Here is a 26,302-nt window from a genome sequence, read left to right on the forward strand (position 1 = left end):
ACACAGAGAACAGTAGAACAGGAAAGACAAGGATGTCATCTTAATTAACGTGAACCTGAGTTGTGGTCTGCGGAGCCAGAAGGGAACTCAAAGTGAACGTCCACTTTTATTTAACTCACGTGTGCGTGTAGAAATTTGTTTGTGGTGCTCATAAATAAAAAGTTCACAGGAGATAAGCGTCCTTTGAGAGAATGATTTATAGGGAAGAAGACTTGGAAAGCATTTCTTTGAAGATGAAATAGGAGAAGAACTTCCTGGGTCATTGCGTGCACTGGCCTGGTGCTCAGGAGTGGCTTATGTGTCCACACTGAGCTCCTCAGGCTCCATATGGGGAAACGTCATTAATTATGCTGAAGCAGAATAATTCGGGGTTGTTTGGGTAGGGTTTGGCATTTGCATAAGTGGTAACAAAGACATAAGGTTCCTGCAGTGCTTCATAGTTGTTTACAATAGAATTGGGGATGGTGGGATTTTGGTGCCGGAACCAAAGAAACAAGTTAGTATACCTTAGGGGTGTGTGTGTGGGTGGGTGTGTGTGTGCACGCGCGTGTGTGTGTGCATGCTCTGGATTAATATATAATAATAATATATATATGATACAATAGTTATATGTATTAATCCAGAACAAATAAAAATTGAACTCTAAATTATGCATCTTACTTGGGAGCAAGGGAAGGTCCTTAATGTGTGTTTTGCGTGTGTGTGTAGGAAAATCCAACCAATCTGTCAGAGCGTTGTTGTTTCAGAACTGGAAATATAGTACAGGATTTACTGTGCTTTAAAGCAGCATTTAAAAACTAACTATACATTTTTGTGCTATGATTGGAGGTTGGTGTATATCGTAAAAGGTGCTATCTTAGTGTTCTGTTCCTCTTTAGTGGGATTTTTATTCTAAAATTGGTTTTCATGTATGTATAAGGCAGATTAGATAAGAGTTACCATTGAAAGCATCTGTGTTTAAATTCTGTTTGATAAAAGGACTATTTATTCATAACCTATGGTCAGAGAATTTGGGGATAAGAGGAGTGTCTCCAAAGGAACAATATAATCACGATTTATGTTTAAAAGGATTGCCTATTGGAAGTCTGAAAGCAAAGAAAACTTGAATATTTTTCAGTTGCTTGACAAGCCACATGCCCTTTCTTTTTCTGTTGTGCGTGCTGTCCAGCTCTTGTTGTAACAAGATAATAATGAACACTGCTCCGGCCCTGTTCCCAGGAACAGACAACCAAGGTGCTAATGAAAACACACAGGCTTTCGTGAATGAAAGTCACGTGACTCGTTCTACTTCCTTTATTGAAAGAGAAACCTTTACAAAAATAGTATTTCGTAGAAGGAAGCATAGTATGTGGAACATTAAACCAGGAATCAGGAAACCAGGTTTCTGGTTGCTGATCTAATGAGTCATTGTGTGACAGAGGAAAACCATTTAACCCCACTTTCTCACTTTCTCTGTCTGTAAAATGGGGTAATTATAACCCTCTCCCTTCCGTGGCTTTGGCCACTGGGCGGTCCAGCAGATCATAAAAATCAAGAACAGTTAAAACACTCTTCTAAAGGATCCTGCTCATAAACCCACTGATGCTATTGACACTTACTACCTTGAAACCATGAGTATTTACAGGAAAGTCACTTTTGTCCATGAACGTTCTTAAAAAAACAAACAAAAAAACAAACTCAGAGTCTGAAAATGGAGCTAATACCCTTTTAAGAAACGCGTGTCTTTTTTGCTTCTTTGCTAGTTAACACCCCAGTCGCCAGGAACCATGTTTTCCCCCTCTTTACTTAAGGTGAGATGTTGTTCATAGATAATTATCAATTGCAATGAAGTAGTGGTTTAAATTACATAGGAGAATAACAGTGGGGAAAACAGCATCCTAATGCCGAAACTACATTAAGACTGTCCTTCTGATTACCTTTTATGATTTGTTTGTATGGCAAGAGATGCTGTCAAGATGAAGATTTTTTAATTAGAATATACCTTTTTTTTTTTAACTGATAGTGTTGGCTGTCAATGTGGGGTGTATTGAAAGAAAACCAGAACCCTTGAACTTTCAGCCGCTGAATCCAGTGCTGGGCCTGGGTTGATTTAATTAGGGGAGCCACTCCAAAGTTTTGATTTGTGTGGTTGTCAGACAGGGTAGGGAAACCTCCAGAGTTTGCTTGAGTCATTTGCTTTTCCACAGGCCTCCTCCCCCACAAAAGGAATTCTCATAGATAATTAATGTTTTATTTTCCTTGGAGCTATATGGATTAAACGAATCTTTCTTTTTCTGGAGAGGAGAACTTGCAGCAGTTTAACGAACAGCATGGGTATAATGGGTTTTCTGTTAAAATTCCCACTAATGCATTTTCTGTAGAAGCATAGTTCCAAGAGCTGGTTAACTTTTGGTATCAGATTTGGCAAGTGGAGAGGGTTCTTTTTGTTTTGTTTTTTTGAGTAGCGCAGAATCAAGTGTTCCCGTTTCACCTTAGAAACTTAAGGGAAAATGTAACTTTACTCTTTTATCTGCATTGCCAAGTAGAGTGGGGAAAAACTCAGAGGGAAGTAAAGCGCCGCCCAAAGCCCGTTCTTCACCGGAGTCCACTAATAATAGGGGAATTCGCTGCCGATTTTGTCTACTACAGACATGAGGAGAATGTGTATTTCTGTACAAGATGGGCAAGGCATCTTAATGTTGGCATTTTAATAAACAAATGAAAACAAAGTGTTCTGACCCTCTGAAATGATCAGTTATAAGCATGTCCTTGATCAGGTGGTGGTTTTGTGAAAACATACTATCCACATTTAAGTGGGGGAGACTCTGTGTTAATTTTATTTGTATTGTAGACTGAGTTCAGTGGTAGGTTTTTTTCCGAGGGGAACTCGTGGAGTCATCCTTCAAGATAGGGGAAATGCTGAGGCGGAGTGTTGCTGGTGATGATTCGATTTCTTTCTAGAAAGCCGTAGAGACTTGTATGAACTGGGCACAGAAATAAAAGGCACAGAAGGAAGTTTAAAGAGAGGGACTTGGAATACACGTTGTATGGTACCATCTTGCTCAGTGGACACAAATGATACAAGATCCTTCTGGGCGTGGTGCTCTTGCTGCTTCATTGAATTCATTGCATGGGGACGCTGAAAGAGAATTGGGTTAAAATTTAAAGGCTGCATGTTTACAAGTGATAAAATAGGCAAGTTAGGGGTTCTGATTTCTCAGTGATTGGACTAGAAAAATATTAAATTTGCATAAAGTTGCTTTTACATGTCCAGAGACATTGTAAAACTCAGTCAGGTAAATGGCGTCTTCAAATTTGGCCCTGTTTACTTATGCCATACGTGATATTGATGCCCACAGAAAAGATTTATAAAATACTCTTTGCCTACTGTGCTTTTACTGAAATTTGGAATATTTGGTCAAATATTGTGGTATATAATATACTTTAAAGATAAATGATCTATGCATAGCACCTTGTAAATACTGGTTTTTTTTTTTTAGTATTGATTTTATGTGTATATATGTATTTATTTATTTTTAAGGTTTTACTTATTTATTTTAGAGATGGGGGGAGGAGCAGAGGGAGAGGGACAAGCAGACTCTGTGCTGAGTGCGGAGCCCCACTCAGGGCCCGATCACACGACCCTGAGATTGTGACCTGAGTCAAAATCAAGAGTCTGATGCTCAACTGACTGAACCATCCAGGGGCCCCTTTAGTATTGATTTTCAAGAGTATCAGATTTTCCAGAAACAAATATTTTGTGTGTGTGTTTATGGGGGGGGGGCCCTCCATTTCTCATCTAGTCATGCTCCAAGAGGCTTGATGTGAATTTTTTTTTTTGATGTGAATTTTTTTTTAATTGAAACTCGAATACTGAATAATGACATATTCTCTAATCATGTTAAAACTTTATAACCTCAAGTATAATTTTAGTCTTACTGGTGCTTTAATCTATCCATATGGTATTGGTATAAATCAGTGTGTGAATTATTATATTCTAGTATTAAATTTCAGTTTTTTCAATGTGTAAGAATGGGATTATGATAGATTTCTTTATATTATGTGACTTTAACAATTACCTTAAAATCCATGTGTTTATCTCAAGAAGGATTTATGCTTTTCCATAGTATTAATGCATAATCTTTAGTATTTATGAATGTGACATAGTGCTTTCTCCATGCAAATTTATAAGTAGTTACTTAAGTCAGTCCATCTTTTGCCTCCAAATTATGTGTAACTAACAATCCCAAAACTTGATGGGCAGTGAAAGGAAGCAGCTGGAGCTGGGAGCTGGTGACATTGTAACCATTATTGAAAGATTCTTGTGCGCCCCTCTGCCCTTTAGGTCAGCAGGATTGTTTAAAATCCAGAAAGTGTTTTTTCTCACTTCATAGTGGTGAGACATTTTCCTACCTGCAGTATCACGTAATCCTGCAAAACCCAGTGACATAGGCAGGGCCCCTCCTTGGAAATAAGGAATCTGCCGCTGAGGGAGATGCCCCGCGACTTGTCCAGGTTCCCTGCGCCCAAAGGAGCACTGTTGGGCGAACCACGGAACGGCGCTACGGACCAGCGCTGTCCCGGGGCGTCCTGCGGTTCCGTCTCCGAGTGCTCTTTGCATTCTATCCCCTCGTGTCCGCGTCCTACAAACTCTGCCTCCGGAGCTCACAGCCAGTAGTTACATTGGGATTTTACTGGACCCGCCTCACGCAGCTCTCAAGGTGACTGTGTGGTTTTTTATGTCGCTGGGTGATAGTTACATGTATTTATTCATTCCCAGTAAAATGTGGGCAGGTGAGCAGGAAGTAGGACATGGAGGGAAAGCCCCCCAATTTCTTTAAACCCGTCCTACACCCGGCAGCGTGGAGAGCTTAGGATCTGATAGGACTTCGACGGCTCTCAGTGTGTCTGTGTCGCTGACCTCAGGTGTTTGAGGTTGTTGGTTGGTGGTCAGCTCTGGGGGGTTTCCAGGCTGGCTTCCTGGAGTTCTAGGGGTCTGCGACGAGGAAGGCTCCCGTTGCCCCAGCTGTTTCGGCTTCAGCAAAGCCGGCTGTACATTATACTTGAGAAGACCCCTCCCCGCCCTCCCAGCACCAAATGCATTAAAACTCCTTCCACACAGCGTGGTGAGAATCAGAAGGGAATGCAAGTTCGTTTGAAGGGAGAAGAGCTGGGAGCTGTTGGTATAATGTAACTCATTTAAGATTGTGAACACAGAGGCCCAGGGAAGTCAGACTTCTTCTCCAAGGTCACCATTTAATTAGTTGGTAGAAATGTTTGTAAATATTATCAAGAAAGAATAGAGTATGCTCTGTCTCTGTGGGTCCTTTGTGTACTGATGAGTAACTTTCTCCCAGGGCTGTCCGGATCGCTGCAGAACAACTCAGCGTTTGTACAAGTGGTATCTGTCTTTTTTACTTTGGGACATTTTGCTTCACACATAGACTAAAAGGTCTGCTGGTCGCCAGAAGTAGGGGAGACAGAGGCACCAAAGTAAGGAAGTGGGCTGTAAATCTGGGAACGAGCCTGCTCACGACCACGTGGGCAGTGTTTACTGGTGAGGCAGAGGAGAGAAGCTTTGGCAAACATTCCAGATCATGTGCTTACTTGTTAAAAAAAAAAAAAAAGAAAGAAAGAAAGAAAGGAAAGAAAGAAGAAGAAAATTCCTGGCATAATTTAAATGGAAAAGCCTCTATTATAAAACGTACGTCCTTGAGCTTTGTGATGGGTTCAACCTGGACGGTCGATCCGGTCACGGCTTGAGGTGTCTTTGTGATGTATTTATTCTGTAACTGAAATACCCTGTTCTCCTCATTATGAATAAGTCCATTAACAGTTTCCTAAGAAATGAGTCATTAACCTCTTTAACGATGAGTGTATTTGAAAACTAACCAATTTAGAATTTACCCAAGGACCGATAAGTTAACTCATCAGTTGTTGCTAGGTGGTAATCTTCTGGGGACTGGATTATTTCATGAGTGCCTGTCTTGTTTTCGAGATTTCTTTTTCCTGAGAAAAAAAATCATTTAACTGAATTTTTATATGAAGAGAAAGGGTTTTTCTACCTTCCTAATGATGTGACTGTAACCCCACTTTCCAAAGCATAGGGGAAGACGTGAACAACCCAAAATTCATAAGCTGTCCATAGTTTTTAAAAAAGGTCATGGGGCTCCCTGGGCTTGTGCTCTGGTGGGTGAGTCAGTTTTGTTTACTTTAGCTGCGGTGTCCCCAGCATCCTCGGAGAGACTACTTCCTTCCTAGCAGATGGCAGCCTCGGGGCCACGCCTGCCTGGTAAGCAGGGTGCACCGTAATCCACCCAGCCGCGCGGCATCCCAGGCTGCCTGCCGCAGGGGCTCAGCAAAACAGGGAGACCCTGCCCTTCCCTTCCCTCCCCATCAGTGCAGCTTTTCGGGTTGAGGGAAGAGCAGAGTTCAGAGTGCCTGGTCTCTTTGGTTCTGGCTGTGGAGCACGTACCAGGATAAAGGGAAAAGCTGACGAATGAAGATTCTGATGTGCTTGCTCTGTAGGGAGTCTTCATAAAGAAGCCCAGCAGGCTTTCCCGGGGTGAGGTTTGGATCCCTTCCCTAGAGCACCCCTGGAATTGGCGTGGCTGCCCTGCCCAGCATGGGGGGTGGGAAGCCAGCGGAAAGTAGGGACTGCAGTTGGGGGCGGGGGGTGGGCTGTGAAGCCCGGAATTCCCAGGCCTTTGGAGAAGCCACACCCACACCCACTGGGGGGATTGTCCCCGCGGAGTGGCCAGGCCAGCACCTCCCCTCCTGTCCCCAAGCAGAGTCTCAGGCACCTGGTGGGTGGATGAGTTGGGGGGAATTGTGGGGTGGGGGAGAAGTTTTGGAAATAGGCCAAGAGGTTCTTACTAAGTTTAAAAACTATGCAAATCGTGCTTTAGAAACTCTGAGCAATAAGCAGGATTAAACAAGGCATGGATTAGTGTGTGTAGAGCAGCTTGATTTTGTTTGAAGATGAGAAATGGGGGTACTAGGACCCTGGGACAGTCAACATAGTGGAGCTCCTGAACTCCTAAAGTGGCAGAAGTTGCTAGAAAGTGGTCAGTTTCTTACGCTGCAGCCTGGATGCATTTTTTAGAAGGTAAATTACTCAAGTGACTTGTGGCAATTTATGCGTCTGTTTTATTCTTATATGATAGTAGGGTTTTCAAAAATTGTTTTCTGGCATAAACGTGACCTAAAATAGCACTTTGTGTATACAGATGAAACAGAAAACACCATTAGCTACTCATACCCTCCTCCAGTTATGTTTATCAAGTAAGTTCGATGACACTTCTTCAAAGATCTTTCTTTCATTCGTTTGCTGAGTAGACTTCTAATAAATACACAGTTCAACTGAAAATATTTAGGTGGGATTTAGGAAAATATATTAGTTGCAACACTGCGAAATCTGTATTTGTTCCTCCTTTAGGATATTATAAATCCAGGAGCATACAATTATGTTACAGTCAGCATCAGAAAACTAACTTCAATTGGTTCAATAAAAAAATGAAAACTTGAATAATGCATGGTGTGGAAATATTAGATATGAAAGCCTGACAGACTTCTAAACAATGAATTTTAAAACATTCTTTAGCTTTTACTTATTTTGACAATTTTCTAAATGAGCATTTTTTTTTTCCAAGTTTAAAGTTTATGTAGCTTCCAAATATAATGACATTTTGGTATTTAGGGTCATATCAGAATTTTAAAGATGCAGTAGAACTGACTCACCTTAATTCCATTTTACTTCTTATCACTATTTGCAGTTTAGCTTATCAGTAGGGTTGGTTTATTAGTAGTCTTCGTTCCAAATGAAATAACCACAGCAGTAAAATACCCAAGTTTCTCTGGCATGGAGCATTTAATTAAGTTCCTAGAATAACTCTGGGTGATAAGCATTCATCTCCACGACTCTGGAGTCTGTCCTGTTCAGCTGGAATGTTCAGAATTCTTCGGGTCTTAAGCCATTTCCTAGAGTCGAAGACGGTTCAGCCAGTCACTCGATTGAGGTTCAGTGTGTCCCAACACCAGAGTCGTCACGGGCGACGTGAAACCAGCCTCTGGCCCCTCGGTGCTCCCCACGCACGCTGTCCCCTGGGCAGCCGCTCGGAGCACTCCGGGAGGTGTCCACCCTTCACAGTGGGCTGGCTCGCTGGAAGGTTCTGATGGAGCCACTCCAGCACAGAGTCCCCTCCGCCACCTCTTGGGTTACCTCCGATGATTCTGGATTGGTTTTCTTCTCAGAAACAATAGGTTTGATTTTGCTGGGGTCCTGGCTGCTGGGTGTAGCTCACTCTAATCTGTGCCCTGTAACTGTCCCAGGATTTCTCTTTGTGCCCAGTCTTTGCTGTCAGACGGAGTATTCCAGAAACTTCCCCACGCTAGGTTACCGGCCTCCCTTTCCTGCGCCTTCTGATTCTTCTCAGCTCACCATCTGCTGCTGCTTCGCAAAGATGTCCCCTCTTTAGTTCGGGTGGTGCAAGTTCTTCCGGTGAACCCATCCTTTATTCTGCGGCCCCCAAACAAAGTGATGGGAATGCCACTCAATGGCTGCTTAGCAGAAAGAAGGGCTGTGGGTGGGAGGGACAGGGGCAGAAAGGTTAGATCTCCCTTCAACTTTCAGATTTAATCAAATTGTTGAATATTTTTTTCATTACAAAGATGCCAGTTGTTACTTGTTAAACACTTTTAAAATGTTTCACTCCTTGAAAAATACTGAAGTGTGGGCTAGAAAGAAATAGGTTTGGTTTCCATGCTAAAAAGAAAAACAAAAGGTACTCAATCTTCAAGTCTATATTTGAGACCTAGGAAATAAATTTAATTTTGAAATGTGTTCAGATGTTGAAGCATTGTAGGTAATAATCCAGAAAATTAAGTGCGGAAGGGAGAGAGGGCAGAGGTGACAACTTGAAGGTGATGAGGACGCAGGTCTTGTAGGATGAGGAAGCGGGTCTTGTAGATATTTAGGGGGAGAATGCATATAGGCAAAGGGAATGAGTAGCCGTGCAAACGCCCTGGGGCAGAAGATTGCTGCCATGTTCCTGAATGAGAAGTGGATCAGTGTGACTGACGGAGAGGGAGAAAGGCAGACCTTATTAGGTGAAGCGAAGGAGGTGACAAGGGACAATAACCTGTAGTGCCCGATCAGCCATTGTGAAGACATCAGTTCATATTTAACAGTATAAAAGGAAAATAGAGTCTTTGGAACAATATCTAGAGCATTTAAAACCTTTTACTGGCGTCATCTAATTCTGCCATCTTGTGTTATTTTGCCTGGTGAGAGATATGGCAGCTCTTGACTTTGCTTCTCCAAACTAGCAGAGAAAATGGGAGAAGCCCTGAAAGTGGGTTGAGGCACTGAGATGCGATGGGGTGGGGGGGTGGGGGGCCCGCGGGTAGATGATAAACGAGATAAACAGCCAAGCACCTGCCTACTCGAGGAATCACATACTTGATTACACAAACATCTGTAAAGCACCTTATAAACATTTCTGAATGTTGTCAAGTCCTCAGGACCTCCTTGGAGGGAGGTTCTTGTTCTTCTTAGGTTTTAAAAGAAAAACCTGAGGCTGGAGAGACTCTCTGGGCCTGGAAGGAGGCGTTGTCCCGGTGGGTTCGCTGCTGCCTGGTTCTGGGTCTTCCAGCTGACGCAGTGGCTTCTTTGGGGGGGTGGGGGCCGTCACCCTGGACAAGACAAACCGAGGGTGAGTCTGGAGCTGGGTTAGTGCTTGTGGGCCGCTTACAGCTGAGCCCCGACCCGGGGAGTTCGGCAGGCTCTGCTTTTCCTAGGGAGTGCCAGAATCAGGCTGTGCGGTGGATTGACTTCGTCCTCCAGCCGATGGAGAACTGAGTGTGCCGCGTATTTTGTAGCGAGAACCCCCGACAGGACAGTGCTGATGTCAGGAGTGAGCCGGGAGCCGCGGACGCCGGAAGGACCCTCCGGCCTCAGCCTGTGTGTGAGGGACATGGACGTTTTGCAAATGGATTTGTGTGCAGTTATTTGTCGCTTGTGTGGTTTTCAGACTTGACGGAGCGTGGAGGTCTGTCTTCAGGATTTAGGTTTAGTTTTCTTCATTTTGGTGAACTGTGTACAGAATACGGTAGTATACGTAATCTATTAAACTCCTCTGTTTCAATGAGACAGACGGCCTCCTCCTGATGGGCTGCTTCCCTGTATTAGCAGCTACTCCTCGGCTCGGGGATGCTCTTGCCTCTGCCAGGACAGAAGTGCGAAAGTTCAGTTTTCACGCTCAAGTGCGTGTGCTAGGAAATACGTCTGTGCTCGTGGGTCGCCTTGATTTCTCTGCTGCCTGGACTCTGGAGAACTTCATGCAGAAGGCCCCGCGGCGGCGAGGGGCGGGAGGGGGAGGCGGCGTGTCACCAAGTGGGCCGGTCCGGGCCCCGCATCCAGGGCCTTCGAGGGCCGCGCGGCCGAGGCGCCCACCCTGCGGCCCGCAGCGCACGGCCGGCCGATTCCCGCGCCCCGACTCCCGGGGGTCTCAGTGTCGCCGTGCACAGTGGTTCAAAATGAGATCGAGTTCACTCATTTTCTTCCTGTTCCTCTTGGTTTAGGCCACTTGGAAGCCCGTTCGTGTTCAGTTTAATACAACAGCTAGAAATTACAAAATGACCTGTTGCTCTCTTAGAAAACTCGAGAAAATAAGCATTATTTTTCTGTTAACCCCTGTGACTGCGTGTCACAGAATCCTGCCACTGTGAAGTGGCGGGAATGCTTTCCATGGGTGGAATATCGGGGCTGGCGGGCTGCCCTCTGGAGGGGGGAGCGCTCCGTGCCTCATGTAACTGCCGGGTACGAAGCTTCCGTCCGCTCTGTCGCATTTTGTCATTTGGGTCCCTGAAGAGGTGGTTAGGAAGGCACCTGTCTTTTTAATCCATTCTTAAAAGTCCTAGAGGGTTCTGCCCAGCTTGGAGGGCCTGGGGATGCGAGCGGGCCAGTCAGTGCGGACCGTCCAGCCTTCTTGCGGTGGAAGGAGTAATGTCTTCATACCGAATTGACTGTGTCCCCCTCCCCAAGCCTAGAGCCGTTTGGGAAGCTGTGTCTTTCTGTGGTCAGCTGTTTTGTTCCTTCACTTGGCTTTCTTCTCGCCAGAGAAGAGGGAAGGGTGAGAGACGTGTGTGCTCATGTCCCCAGTGTGGCCCGGAGCTGGGCCCCTCCATCCCTGCGCGTGAATACCTCCCATGCTGGACATGGCAGCAGCAGGTGCTCTTCCTGGGTCTGGGCGTAACAGCTGTGGCCCTGGCCTCCAGGAAAGTCGGGGGCTAAGGTGTCCGACCTGCCTGCCCTCTCGAATCTCCCAAGAGGCCTTGAGAAATCCCAGGCTGGCCCCTGACCCAGGCGTCCCGGGGTCCAGAGCCCCTCCTGTGGGAGGTCCCTCCCAGCAGATGAGCATGTAAAATGCCCACCAGGTCTGGCCACTAAGTTCTGCCAAGGCTGGAGAAGTGAGTCTCCAGCAACTGTGCTCTGGGGAGACTCCAATTGTGAGCGACATCGAGGCAGTTTGGCATTCTGGCCGAGAGAGCACGTGGGGTACCCTAACCTGCCCTAGGTGCTGTTTGGCTGTGAAGTGGGGGGTGGGGCGTGGAGGTGGGTCACCTGCAGGCTGGGGCTGGGGCTCGGTAGGAGGAACCACCGTATCCCTGGCCCCTCTGCCCTGGGAGGGCCTGGCCATCAGCAGCTGCTGTCTTACTTGATTTTATTTTTCAGTAAATGGACTTGATAAAGATGGTTTGTAACTTAGCACTTTACAGTTTTCGCTACTGAAATTTTAATAAATAGTACTTCGTTTGGATGTAAATCTTTCTCGTGTGCAACAGAGTCTGAATGTCGATCTACAGTTTGCTGCACTTCTGTGCAAAAACCAGAGAGACAGAGACTTGCGCCCGTGGCCCCACCAGCCAGAGCCCGGCTAGCTGCCGGCACGCGTGCTTGCCGGGGGCACGTTCGACGTGGGGAGGCGTTTGTGCCTCCTCTGACGGCGCATGTGACCCCTGTCCGCGCGTTTTGTCCTGTGCATGGGACGTGGAGCGAGCAGCCAGGCAGGGCGTTCTGTGCAGCGTTGGAGAACGATGAGCTTTAAATGGCCTGGAGTTACCCCCAGAAAAACAATTCTACTTCTGTTCTGCTTCTATCCAATTAAAACAAGTTTATTCATTTCATTCCGGGAGCTGTTTGCCATTGTTTTTGTGCATTCATCAGTTGTTTATTTGCTGCTTGAAGTCCCAGTTGTGCGTGATGTCATTCACGGGTAGAGTTTTGAATGAAGGAAAATGCTGTGATGGCAAACGTGCTCAGAGATACCACGACCGTGGCCACACAGATTAGCCCGAGAGCGGGGTGGGAGGAGTCAGGCTTGTCTTATTAAGAAGTCTTTGTAGTTCACAGGAACATGTGGTTACGCGTATACGCCGTTTAAAGGGGCTTGAAGAAAAAGCAAAGGGATCCAGCTGCAAGGTCAAGTAATGCGAGTGGTGCGTGCCCCTCTGCACAAGGAAAACCACGTCTCTCTATATTGTGTTTGACTTCTTTGTTTATAACTTGCATACATAAAATCTCATTCGGTAGTTTCACCGTGGCCCAGGGAGGAACTCAGGGCAGGAGAATAAGGTCCCCATGTTCAGAAGAAGGAACAGATCGGTCAGTGCTGGATCATGGGCCCCAGGACCCTGACTCCGGTGGAACCAGTGGCCGTCCACACCCACGTCGCACTGAGCCATTGGAATGGCATTTGGTTCAGAGGGGTGGGGATGGCTTGACCTGAGTCATTCCTAAGCTCCCAGGATGCTTTTGAGATGAGTGATGGTGGGAATGAGCCAGGGCACAGCAGGGTTGGACCCTCAGCCTTGACTTCGCTGGGGGAACCTGCGCTTGAAGGCTGGCTGCCCATTCACACTAGAGCCTTAAGTGAGATCTATTCTGAGCCCCGGGAGACAGCGCCGACATCCTGTATTATGTGGATGTTATGGACGGGGAGGGAGTGGGCCTGCAGGTTAGAAGCCGGGGACGCTCAGGCCACTGGGTGCGTTTGTGCGCGTTTGTGCCCGTTTGTGCGCTGTGGAAGCTTCTACCTAGAAGGGAGATGGCTGGGCGGGGGGGGGGGGGGGGGGGGGGGGATTCCAGAATCTTCCTGTTTCCATTAAATGTTTCTTTCTTTAAAGACAAGCGCTTTTTTGCTTATTATGCTCTATCTTGAATACGTTTCCAAATTACAGTTATTGTTAAATGTGAAAACCAGAGTATATTTTAGAATCCTGAGGCCATCCCTTTTTAACTATGTTCCTAAGTCTGTCTCTTATTCAGTGATACTATAGAGGGGATTTGAGTTGTGTTTGGCATAATTTCAGACTTCCAGAAAATGCTTATTTTGATTTCAATAATAAAAATAAAAAAGGAATGAAATCATAAAACTAAAGTAACCCCCATAGCAACTCTTAAATATTTAAATATTTGAAGGAAAGAAAGGTGCATTTGAAACATAACAACAGGATATTTGGGGTGGATATATTTTGAATAAATTGTTGTTGTACATTCCTTAATTTTGTAGGAAAAACATAGTATTTAGTTTGAGAACTTCAGATATAAACAATATTTTTGAAGTCTACATAAAATACATATTCTTTACATCAGTGTAAACTCATAAGCATAATAATGTGTTAAATCTGAGGAAAGAATTACACTGTTCATCGGATATTTGCAATTTTAGTGCACATGGTATCATTTGGCTCAAGTATTCTTACCGTTTCATAGGGCAGAAATATAATGCTTATATTCATGTTCATAAATGACCCCAGAAAGAGAAAAGATTTGGACTGACTTATTACAACTTCACCTCTGTCGAAGTTCAAAGAGTAGTACTGTAGGATGTATTTCGTAATATTCATATGTACTCAGTACTTCCGTATTGTGTATGAAAATCCAAATAGAAGGGCCGTAGGTAAGGGAAATTAATCCCAAAAGTGTGCTGGCTTCATAAATGATTGTGTGACTTGCTCCCTCATTTTCAGTAGGGCCTGTAACAAGATAGCATGGTTTTTAGTCGCTGGTATTGCATTTCTAAAGGACGTAAGCTTGCAGATAATATCCAGAGGGGGAATCAGTTAGTCTCCAGGTGTAACACACAGATGGAAATATATGGTGTTATTTTGAGTACTTCACCCTTCTTTCTCCTCGCTGCCTTCCTCCTGTCATGTCCTGGGGCGGACTGTCTCTGCAGGGCCACTCCCCTCTGCGGTTGAAGTGCAGAAGCGGCCATATACAAATGAATGAGCATGGCTGTGTTCCAATAAAACTTTATTTACAGAAACAGGCAACAGGTCAGATTTGGCTGTACTTTGTTGACCTCTGCCTAAGAATGCCTCTCTCTCTTTCTCTCTCTCTCTCTCCTGAGGTGAAGAGGGTTTTCTTTTCCCTTGGGCCTCAGACAGTTCTAAAGTTTCGTTCTCCTTTAGAAGAATTTCTTTTTTCTTTTTAGCTTTTCTGCCTGTGAGAAATGGCATAAACCACGTGGGTCTTTATTTCAACGTAATTCGTGGAAGCTTTAGGAAGGGCCTACCAAGCATCGGGCCAGGTGCTGGGGACAGGCAGGTCTTGAGTGCTCCACTCGCCGGGGAGACAGGTGCATGCGGCAGCAGCCCGGGGCCGGCAGTATTTTGTGTCACTGGGAGAGTTTTGGAAGGTGCTGTGTAAGAGTGTAAACTCCGGGGCCCAAGTGACAGTCGCAGACCTCCCCTCCCCGCCCGAACCCTACCCCTCTGTCCTTATTTGTAGCAATGGACGGTGACTGCCCCATTTGTAAGGGGAGCCCTGGGGGCAGTGAAGGTCCGTCCTTCACTGCTGACCAGTCACTGATGCTCCCTCGTCTGTTGGTACCTAGGAAGGTCTGACCGTTGATGATTTAAGAGGGGGTCCGCCAGGAATTGAGGGGTATGTTGCCCGTTGGGCGTCTGTGCTGAAGAATAATCCGTCCTATTTCTCCTACGCTGTCGCACGCTGCTGCCCCATGTGTGGGGGGGCGCTCTTGCCATGGAAGAATAGCTAGTAGGGTGTGCGCGTCAGGCTCCCTAACAACGAGCATGGGGATGAAACGCACACTGGAGGTGTGAGTGTGCTGAGAACATGCACTAGGCAGTGAGTGCAGCCCCTGTGGGCGGCTGTGGCTCGGGAAGCGGGGAGAGGTGCGGTGCCGGGCCCCCCAGGCCGGGGCCCCTGAGGGCTCTAGTGTGCGGTGGTTAACACAGGGTCTTACGGGAACGATTCAACGGGAGCTGACGGAGAAGGAGAAGCCGCCTTTTATGATCCCCAGCCTCCTCCCAGGGCTAGACCTTCTCGTCCCGGTCCGCGCTGCGTCATTTCCATCAGGTTACAACTTGGTGCTGGGACATTTCTTCAACAGCAAGCACTCAGGATGGAATGATTTTACCTGTCCATGGAAAGGGTGATCTCATGTAACAGACAGTTTGAAGTCTTTCATGAGTAGGGTTGGTAAAGTAATTTACTGCCCCCATTTGTCCTGGGGAACTTCTTCCCTAGTTTCAAGTTATTTTTTTCTCCTATTTAAATGAAAAGTTCAAGTAACCGTTTTTCTTAGAATCTCTGGCTTGTTTGTTATCACACTTCGCCTTACTTTTTTTTTTTTTCTTCTGGTATATTGGACAGTGTTTTGCTTTTAGTCAAGTGAGGAGATACTGTATTATCAGGGTTCTTTTTCTAGGAATTTCTCATGTAACTGAAAAGTTTATTTTCTCTTGTAAGTCTATGTTTAACATCAAAGGTTTAAATGGGCCAAAGGACATGTCTGGGCTCATTGCAGGTTTCTTTCTTCCTAATCATAGTTGCCGCTGGAAATATAGGTTTTAATTTTGAGAAGTATGTTGTTTCGTTTGTCACGCAAGGATTATCTGCGGCCACTCCTTTTGTGCCTGCAAGGGTTAAGTCATTTTCACCCACTAAGTGCGGGTGGGGTCCGTGCCGCTGTGCTGGGAGCGCCCCCCACTGTGGAGTCGGGTGGGGGGCTCTGTCTGCGTGGGGCCCCACGCACATCTCCGCCCAGCGCTCCCCGGGGCTCCACGTGGAACGCGGGGTGGGACCCACGAGGCTCTCTGCAGAGAGAACCAGGGCCTTCCTGGGCAGACTTGCTACCCCTCAGGGTTGTGTGCGGAATTCTGGACACTGAAATATTGGCCACGAAGCCAGACACGTCCAAACCCACATACCCGTGAGAAATCAAAATGAAAATGTCATGAGTCAGAATGTGCATCGAAGATGCCGCCTGAATTTATTTGCCAGTGCAGATTTCCCCGATTTATCCCTGGAACGTTCTAGACCTGATGCCCACTGTCGTTTCCACGCTCGTATTTGGAATCACGGAGCCTGGCGAACCGGCGGCAGGCATGTCGGTGTTCGATATTTGTGCTGCTCATGACAAAGGAGGCTTCCCACTTGTTTCCATGACAAGGTTTTCAGTGACTTGTTTTCTATTTCTTTCTGATTCTTCTTTTTTTTTTTTGTAAAGAGCAGATTGAAGGTGGGGTCTTTAATGAGGGTGCTCGCTCCCTTGCATTCTGATTGCTCTTTTAAGTGGAAGAGAAAAGGCATGGAATTATCCCCCCCCACCCAGGAGTGAGGACACCCGGCACGTGGAAACGGTCCTTCGTGCAGCCCATCATTTGTCACACGTGACAGAGCAAGATGGGGCATAGCTGGCCAGGGTGATGCATCCAGTGGAACGACTTAAATCTTGTTAATGCAAATTTTTTTTTTTTTTAATCAGTTGCCTTAGATCAGTGCTTCTGTGAATGGGTTTCTTTACAAAGCAGTGTCTAAGCTACAGGCCAGTACTGCGTGTGATTATATGACAAATTCCATGAATGCCAATAAGTTTAAATTATTTTGAGATGCATTTCCTCCAGGACAGAATCCAGACACCTTGGTAATCGCATTCATGAACGTGTGATTCTTGATGTTTCTTTTTTGTTTTGCCACTACACCTAATGAGTTCAAGGAGTGTCTCCCATCCTAATGAATATTCGGTGTGGATTGATCATAAAATTAATAATTTGTACTTTGCTTCTACTAGAATTAACGTAGATAATAAAGCACACAAAATTTTGCCAGAATCACCATTAGAAAGCATAAATATTTAAAGGCGAGGATGTCAGGTTAGTAGTGTGAGAAGACTTTTTTTTTTTCCTAGTCTGGATGAAGCAGATTAATTTTCAGGAGGAGAGATCATTTAACGTACTTTAAAAGTCAGTAAACAAAGGAACCAGCATCCGCCAGCTCTGGGGATGGGGGAGCTGGGCAGAGCAGAGCAGGGTGCAGTGAGGGGGGTTCCGGGGGGGCTGCCCTGGGTTCCAAGTCTGGGACCCCGCTGCCTCTGGATCCTCTGCTTTCCTTTGGCCGCGCCCCTCCTGTGCTCACGTTCAGGGCCCTGGCTAGCGTGGGTGGGAGCCGAGCTCTGGACGGCTGCTTCAGCTCCCTGCCTGGGGGCTCCCCATCACCCATCAGCACCCTCAGGTGCCCTGGCCCTGTGAAATCAGTGCGTGCACAAATGCATGAATGAAAGGTGACCCTGCCTTTCTCCACGCTCCTCCCACCACGACAAAGCGCAGAAATGAAGGTTTTGATACTTGTTGTGTATATACTTACCTTCAAAAAGCTAAAATTCCATGTTTACCTTGATGAGAGCTCCCGAAGATCTAATGGTGGGAGCTGGGTCTTGGCATGGAGCATGCCCTCCATGCGGAGTTCGCACGGCTGCTGCCCCCCGAAAGTGGCCAGGGTGAGTGGGGGGTGCATTCTCAGGAACGGCTAACCCGCATTTCCGTGACTGTGTAAACTTGGGAGATGGAGGAATTGACTTGCTTAGCTGTTTCCAGATAATGGGTTTAGGGTTAACAGGAGACAATTCTGCCTCGTTTAGCTAATCATTAGAGTAAAAATAAAATAAACTGTGACCCCAGATCTTCGTGTCAGCAGATCTAGGGCGTCTTGACCACCTGCTCGGGGTTCGCCGGGAATTCGTCTCCCACTCAGGGCCTCAGTGACAAAACGCAGACTCTTATTTTGGGGAGAGGTGGAAGTCCGAGGTGGATTCCAGCAAACACCTGCTGTTTAAGGGATGCAAATGTCTGGGTTGGGGCCCTCACATGGGCTCTGGCGGGGACAATGCTGAAATAGCCGGGGGGCCCATCTCTCCCCAGGACAAAATTTGGTCCCTGTTTCTGCTTTGGGGAACTTTTTATGGATTAAAATTTTTAAAGGACATAAGGCTTTTTAAAAATAATAAAATATGGTAGCACTGCTCCAAAATACCACATTGTGGGGAACTTACAACAATCCAGTCATGAAAAGGTACGATGTTTATTTTGCACGTTGACCGTTGACAGCCGCTTGTCTGTCCGGGAGTTTGTCTTTCTGGCCGCACATGGGATGCAGCCCTCGGAGCTGGAACCAGGGCATCCAGCTGCTCATTCTTGGCTGCAGGGTCCTCTGGAAATTCTCTCTTGCTGGGAGCAGGCCCCTGAACTCAAGGTGGACAGAAGAGAATTGGCTTCACAGTGAAGTAAACCAGGGAGTGTGGGGAGGGTCGAGGAGGGATTGTAATGATTTGAGAGCAGTACTCGGACATGCAGGTGCTGTGCGCGCAGGTGCCAGGGAAGAACGCCTACCTGTGTAGGGCAGGGCGTGGCCAGCAGGGTGGCCCAGCCACCGCCATTCCGGGGGGTGCAAACGAACCACTCGGGCTTTTGATTAAAAAGCCATGAAAGTTTGGGCACCTGGGTGGTTCAGTCGGTTGAGCGTCTGCCTTCGGCTCAGGTCATGATCTCAGGGTCCTGGGATCGAGCCCCGCGTGGGGCTCCCTGCTCAACGGGGAGTCTGCTTCTCCCTCTGCCACCCCCCATCCCCTGCTAGTGCTCATTATCACGCCCTCTCTCTCCCAAAAATAAATAAAATCTAAAAAAAAAGAAAAAAGGCCAAGAAGCTTAAAAAGAAAGGCAGTTTGCTATGAAATGTCAGTCTCCCAACTCGGTCTGTCCGTTATGTTCTTTAACGGGCAGTTAATGAAGTAAAAACATGCTGGAAACAATGGAGATTGGGAACAGGTTGAAGAAGTTTGATCCTTGGGCCTGGAAGGCAGGAAGCCATTGGAGTGGGTTGGGGTCCTAACGGCCTGTCACCACCAGGCTCATGGGGGTAGATGACCTAACCTGGCCCCGGGGCAGCGGGGCAGATGAGGAGGGTCTGGGACGACAAGTGGGTGGCTGCAGGAGCGAATGTGTGGGCCTGGTCGCTTTGGGAAGGGGATACACGATCCACTGGGAGGGTTTTCCGAGGCAGAATTCAGACTCACTGCCTGTCCCGTGTTCCCGTCAACCCCCGATGGCACGGTTTCCAAGATGCGCCCCCATGCCCTGGCGTCCGTCCCCTCGTGAGCTTTCTCCCCCATAGCCCCCACCGACAGCCGGGCCCCGGGCAGCAGGGCCGCATCCTGCCTCTGCGTCCAGCCCAGCCGGGGCCTCACCAGAGCGCTCGCCTCATGCTTGGGAGTGACACGACTTCCTCTCACTCGAGATGGCTCTGTTCCTGCGGCCCCCGTCACCACTGACTTCTTCCCTTTCTTTTCCAGAGTGAGGATCTGTCTGGCTTTATCAACATGACGTCACACATCAGAGAATGACATTAGAAGAAGATGCTCAGCGTGGTTGCTTTTTTATTTTTTTTTTTAATCTGAAGCTGCTTACAGTTTTCTTTTGGATCTGAGCAACGACTAGGATTTGGAACATCTGCGACCGTGTTAGAGTCTGAACCAACAAGGCAAGGACCCCTGCCCCTCTCCTGGTTCCCGCGGTGGGGGAAATTCATCATTCTGCTGTTTGTGCTGTGTTTTGTTTGTTTGTTGACAAAAGTCACCGAAGAAGTTATTCTCAAGAAAATTGGATGTTCCCATTGGTCATTTAAATCGTGGCCAGTGTCTTAATTTCTTCTTACTTTCATTTTAGCAAAGCAAATTTATCCCTCAGCATGCTAGGAGATTCTACCAATACCCCTGAAAGTGGTAAAATCTGGCATTTACTGGCATGCACTCAAAACTACCACAGTCCTACCTCAGTTCCAGGTGAAGCCGGATTTGCGTGGCCGGGGGCTGGCAGGACCTCCTGTGCATCTCTGCTGAGTGCGTCTCGAGTGCGGCCTTTCAGCCTTATTAACTGGCCCCAGGACACAGCTGCTCCGTGGACTCCAATCCAGGTACCTGCGTGTTTACTCAGACAGAGCCCAGTGTGGGACTGACATTTCTCAACGGAAATGCAATTTGGGATTGGACTTCGAAGATGGATTAATAAATAATAATAATTATGTGTAACTGAAGCAACCTACTTTTGAAAAATCATCAATTACATTGGGTAGTGGGGGTGGGAGGGGGGTTGGGGCAGGGGGTGAATATCTCTTTTTACCTTTAACAGACTTGTTTCATCTTCTCTATGTAGATGTTTATGTAGGTACTTCAAATTGCAAAAGCCTTTGAACCTATTTACAAGCTCAAATGTCTCTGCTATCCTTAATCTTGAGCTTGCATTTCTTTAACCAAAAATTCATGTAGGCATGCTAGCGATCCAAGGGTGGTCACGGCTTTGGCAGATTTAAAAAAAAAAAAAAATGTATTATCTTCACGTGATGCTATCATGTGGGCCAATGGGCTGCCCTGAGCAACAATAAAAAAACACAGAAACTCCAAAAAAGACAAGGGAAGCAAAGAACTCGGTGTAAGAGCTGTTCCGGCCCCTGTGTTGTTAAGGGAAGAAGAAAAAGGAGACAAAAAAAAACCTCACAGTACATCTGACTTGTTGAAACAGTTCCTGACGAGACTACCCTCATTTTATGTTTCCAGTGTTCTGAAGATACCAGTGTTGTGGTGATTAGAACTGCTGACCTTGACCAGCAGAATGTCATGTCACCTCGCTGCCCCCTTGACACGTGGCGGAGGGCTGCAGACCCCCCTCCCACGGGCACGTTTGCAGTGCCTGTCTGCTCGGATAGTCCTGTAGAGGTTACGCTAATTCATTGGAGATGTGAGCTTTTTTTTTTTTTTTTTTTTGGGAGAAAAATATATATAAATATATAGATATATATCACTATAGAATAATGCATTAATAAAATGAGGCTTTTTTAGAGGAAGACCAAAAAATTCAATGTCTTAAAAATATATTTAATGGCAATGCAAAAGTCTTCCTGCTTCCATGCTGAACTTTTAGAACAGAGGATTGTATTGCGAGACAAAGTTGAATGTAAAGTGATCCCCCAGAACATTTTTAAAGTTTTACTTTTCTAAAATCACACGTCGCAACAGTGTATAGACCATATGATGTTAGTTTGAAGGTCAATTTCAGTGTATGATACGTATACTTTATGAAAATGTATAAAATATCCTGAAGTTCGGATTTAGTTTTGGGACTGGGAATCGATGGCTGGTGTTTGCTGCGTAGTCCCCCCGGTTCAGCAGGACCGAGTGCGGGCCCTGCCGGGTACGGCGTGTGTTTGGCATATATAAGGAGTGCTCCATGCCTAGAGTGGTCTTGGCACCATATGCGTGGCTCCCGTTCATACTGCAGCTTACAACAAGCAGAGTAAAAAGTTGATAATATACTAAATTTTCCTCTATCCTGTACATTTCAAAAAAAAAAAGGCATATGCAATATTTACATTTTTAATTTAGTTTACAGAATGGAACCAAAATGTATAAATGTTATGTTTGCTAAAACTTCACAATGTATATTGGGTCTTTGTACATTTTGCCTGACTTACCTTAAATTTAAAATATTTTTTGCTATATAAACTTTAACAGTTATTAAACAGTGTTTTCTTTTTGGGTACGTATTGTTTCTGGATATCGAGATGTTAAATATATTTCTTGCTATTGTGATATGACAAGAGACTTACCTATCTTGCTCTGTCTTCCACTGTGCGCGCTGTGTATAAGGGTCGATGTGACGCTGCTGGAGACAACAGTAAACGGACCTAGAATAGTGCATTGTATTCAGTCTGTATTGATCATGGATGCTCTCCTTAACAGCCATATGCAATAAAATAAAATACACTATTTATGAAACGAATAAAGCCTTGAGGATATCTTCTTCTGCGTGGATTCTGACTTTCACATAAAGCCACTCTACTCCTGCTGTTTGAGAGTAAAAAAGTAAACACGAAGCTCTTGAAATTGCTTTGATGCCTCTTAATTTAAATGTTTTAATCTCGGAAACCCGACAATATTCCCCAAATGACAGAATTTATGAAAAGGAAATGTATTAAGCCAACAAAGATGTTACTGACTTCACAAAACACAGACTGCTCACAGTGGGCCGGCCGGATGCTGTTCTGAGTGCTGTGCCAACACTCGCTCCTTCAGAGTCCGTAACAACCGAGGTGGTAGGAGTCCCCATCCTCGTTTTACAGATGACGCGGCCGGAGCGCAGGGACCATAGCTCTGAGCCCAGGAGCCGGGGTCGAGGCCGATCGGCACACGTGTGCTCCTGGCCCTGCCTCCTCCCGGGGATGCACACGTGGGAGGGGTGAACCGATGCATCCAGGCAGGGTCACTGCGGTGGCTGGCAGGTGCACTTTAGGAGGCAGAAAATATAAAAATGATGACTATTGATTTTTATCGAGAACAACTTTATCTCCTTGTTGGAAGTCATTTTTCTGCCCCTCCACTTTACACTAACATTACAGGAGTGCAATAACATGGGTGTCACCTCTTTTGAGCAAATAGAACCAGCGCAGTTTGGAAGACGATTTTAAATGTTGGCTTTTAGGTCACGAGGCTGGTGGACACTGTGTGGGGTGTTTGGGGATTTGGAGGCGGCAGGGCAGCCCATTCGCAGCTGGACGGATTACACGGGGTCTCCCGTTAGCCACAGAGGAGAAGATGGTCTCCCAGGTTTGATGCCTCTGAAATCTGACTATTTTAGTGAAAAAGCGGGTCATAGCTGCCATTCTAGGAGAGTCCCATAGAGCAGGAATCGGCAAATGGATTTACTCAAAAGAGCTGATTGCAAATGAAGTGGGGAGTCGTTGCCAAGATCCACAAATTGCCAGGAGCGTTTGCTCGAAACCAATCTAGAAACTTTGAGGAGAAGGCTAAGCTTCATAGAACAGAATGATGTGAAGGATGGAGATCCCACTCTATTGATTTTGGGAAGAGTGATTCCGACCCGCGGATGGTCTCAGTAGTGAGCTTGCAGGACGCGGCTCGCTCACGGTCTCCTGGCCTGGCATCCTCCGCAAGAGTCCAGGATCCGAGCTGACCTGCAGGACCCCGGGCCCTGGTCAGACATTACAGGGCAGGCTGTTCACTCGCGGGCGTGCGGAGGTCTGAAGAGACGAGGTGTGCTAGCATTTGAGTGAAGCCAGCATGACTTATAGCGACGCTGTGATGCCCCGCTTGAAGGACAAAGGGGATAATTGCTCCTTTGAAATGTGCGGTGTGTCTCTTCCATCACTGCCCCCCCTGCGCAGCTCTCCCGCGTTTCCCTGATTGATACAACTCGGTGGAACTTGAAGGTTCCGATCTTGCTTTGGCAGTGATCCGTGAGACAGGGCTGCGTGGCCTCGCGCACTGACTGGCAGCTGGGCACCGTGACCACCCCTCCAGGGTCTGGCCGGGGTTTCCTCCTCCAGCCCGGCTCTGTTCCACTCTTCAGCTCGTTCTCGCCTCTCCAAAGGACGCTGTTGAGCTGTTGGGCAGTTTCGTGCCTGCTTGTCCTTAGTACCTCCCTGATTACGTGCTAAAACGATGTCCTTGAATCTTCCTCAGCCCTCGAGTGACTCATGGCCTTTGCCACGACATGTAGAGAGAGTTCTGGGCTCTTCTGACCTGAGCTGTGCTTCCTGGGTTTTCTTTTCCTCTTTTTCAGAGTCCACTCCTTTCTTCCAGGACGGGAACGCTAAAAGCTCTAAATTGTCACAAAATTCCTTACACCTCAAGAACCCTACCTGAGCGGCCCCAGCCCCCTCTCTTCAGCCTTCGCATCTGAGATGTCACAGATTCCCTTGTGACCCCCACATAAAACAAAAACATCAAATTGATTGCATTTCCCAGGAAAGAGGTGTGCAATACCGTACAAGTATTCACGAGGATAGAGTTTACCGCAGATGATAGAAAACCCAGGGCAATGGCTGATGCCAGTTCTCCAGCACTTGGGCTGATTGGAATCAAATCAAATGCTTGTGAGACCAGATCATGGGACGCTGGATCCCCAGACTTTCTTTTCAGTCACCTGGGGGGTGGGGCTCATGGATTTGCGTTTCTAGGAACGTCCCAGGGGATGCTGAGGCTGCCGGTCTGGGACCGCATTTTGAGAACCACTGAACAGTAAAGGGATTTATTATCTCCCGTAACAAGGGTGCAGGGCTGGGTTACTTAGGCAGCTGCCTGGCCTCATCAGGGGCCCAGGACCTTCTCACCTTCTACTCCGCAACCCTCAGCATCTTGGTTTTTCTCTCTCAGACCTGTCCCCTCATGTTTATAAGATGGTTGTAGTGGCCCCATAAGGCATATCCTCCCATAATAATATCCAATAAAGATAGTCTCTCACCCTTGGGTACTTTTTGAAGGGATGCAAACGGTCCCAGAGCCACCTACCCCCAGCCAGCTGGGCCTCACTCCCACGGATCAGAACCAGGTCCTTGACCATTGTGATCCTGGTCCCTGGGGAGGGAGATTCCTGCGGTTGGTTTGCACTGAATGAGGCTCGCCCCCTGAGCCTGGGAGCCGTCAGCATCCAGGGACGCGCCAGGCTGCCAGGCGGTGAATGGAGCTGGATGCTGGTGACACTCTGGGAGACGGGGTGGTGTCTTGCAGGGCGGGGCTGGCAGCGGCAACAGAAAACGGACCCGTGATGGGAACCCTTTCAAATGCAAGTAGACCTCAAATGGGCCCTCTAACATTCACATTACACACACTCCCAATCTCCAGGGACTTCGAAAAGGGGGTTCCTAATAAAGTACAAGTGGAATAAAGTGATGTTTAGCTTGATCAAAAACATAGTAATGATGCCGGCCTATATTTACAGAATTGTTGTTTTCCAGACCCTGAACATAATTCCAGCACAGTGTTCTTTTGTAGGTTTGTTTTCATTATTCTGTACAACATCGGAAGCTATTTTATGAAAGATCAAGATACAAAGGATGGGGGCGCCTGGGTGGCTCAGTCGTTAAGTGTCTGCCTTCGGCTGGGGTCATGATCCCAGAACCCTGGGATCTAGTCCAGCATCGGGCTCCCTGCTCCGCAGGAAGCCTGTTCTTCCTCTCCCACTCCCCCTGCCTGTGTTCCCTCTCTCGCTGTCTCTCTCTCTGTGTCAAAAATAAATAAATAAATAAATAAAATCCTTAAAAAAAAAAGATACAAAGGATGGAAAATCAGACCTTTGCAGGAGCATTAAAACAAGGACTGTTTAGGTTGGAAGAGAGAAAGCCATGGTGATTTATCCCCATCGGTGACATTAGAGGCTATGATAAGAAAAGAGATTTGTCACTGACCTTCTTGAAAGAAGATATAACAAAAGAAAGGATGAAAGGCAGTGGGAAAGACACGTTCATTTTCCGCAAGGAATAACTTGATAATAATGAGGATTATTGAATGCCAGTATTGACGTCGAAAGAATTTTAGATGACATTCTCCGAAGCCTGAAGAAATAGGACTTTCTTTGAAGGGAAGGGAGGGCGGCAGGTGGGCCCAACACACCCCACGGCCCTTCCTGCCTTTCTCAGCTCTGGGAGCCAGGGGCGGCTGTCCTGGATGCACCTGCCAACAGCACACCCTGGAAACCCGCGGGGCCCGCTCCTGTCTCTGGCCCTGGCATCTCTGAAGACTAGGACTCTACTTAGCAGTGGGTTTGAGCAGGAACAGGAGCATGATTATGCCCAGTTTACTTTGTAGTGCAAGTATGTAGCAAACAGTGTTTAAGAATCTGGAGTAAAGATCTAAAAACCTGAGGCGAAGATCAGGATCTTAGGCCAATCCTGACCATCAGCTACATGCTAGAGCACCTCCAGTCATGTTACTTTGAGGGATGACAACACTCGGTGCAGCCAAAGTGACAGAATGATCCTTACAAAATCCACGCATGACCATCTCTCCATCTTGGTTAAAGATCCTTTGCCCCCCCCCCCCACCCCACTCTATTATATGAAAAAAAAAACTTCCTGAGCCTGGTAGACATGGCGCTTCACGGTGTGGCTTCCGCGGCCTTCGATGGGCCCATCATGGCCCCCACCGCAGGCCACCCCTTCTGCTTGTCC

The 26,302-nt window shown here is 46.9% G+C and overlaps 1 protein-coding gene across 1 annotated transcript in view; it reads left to right on the plus strand.

The window, feature by feature from the left end:
- Positions 1 to 22,116, plus strand: part of IRS2 (insulin receptor substrate 2) — a 28,705-nt gene extending 6,589 nt beyond the window's left edge. The window contains 1 exon segment of the mRNA XM_032402622.1: positions 19,635 to 22,116. Within this exon segment, the coding sequence (XP_032258513.1) occupies positions 19,635 to 19,639 (5 nt within the window). The 3' untranslated portion in view covers positions 19,640 to 22,116.
- Positions 22,117 to 26,302: the final 4,186 nt, after the last annotated feature.

This window comes from Phoca vitulina, unplaced genomic scaffold (assembly GCF_004348235.1).
Source record: "Phoca vitulina isolate PV1807 unplaced genomic scaffold, GSC_HSeal_1.0 scaffold5, whole genome shotgun sequence".
Taxonomy (NCBI): Eukaryota; Metazoa; Chordata; class Mammalia; order Carnivora; family Phocidae; genus Phoca; species Phoca vitulina.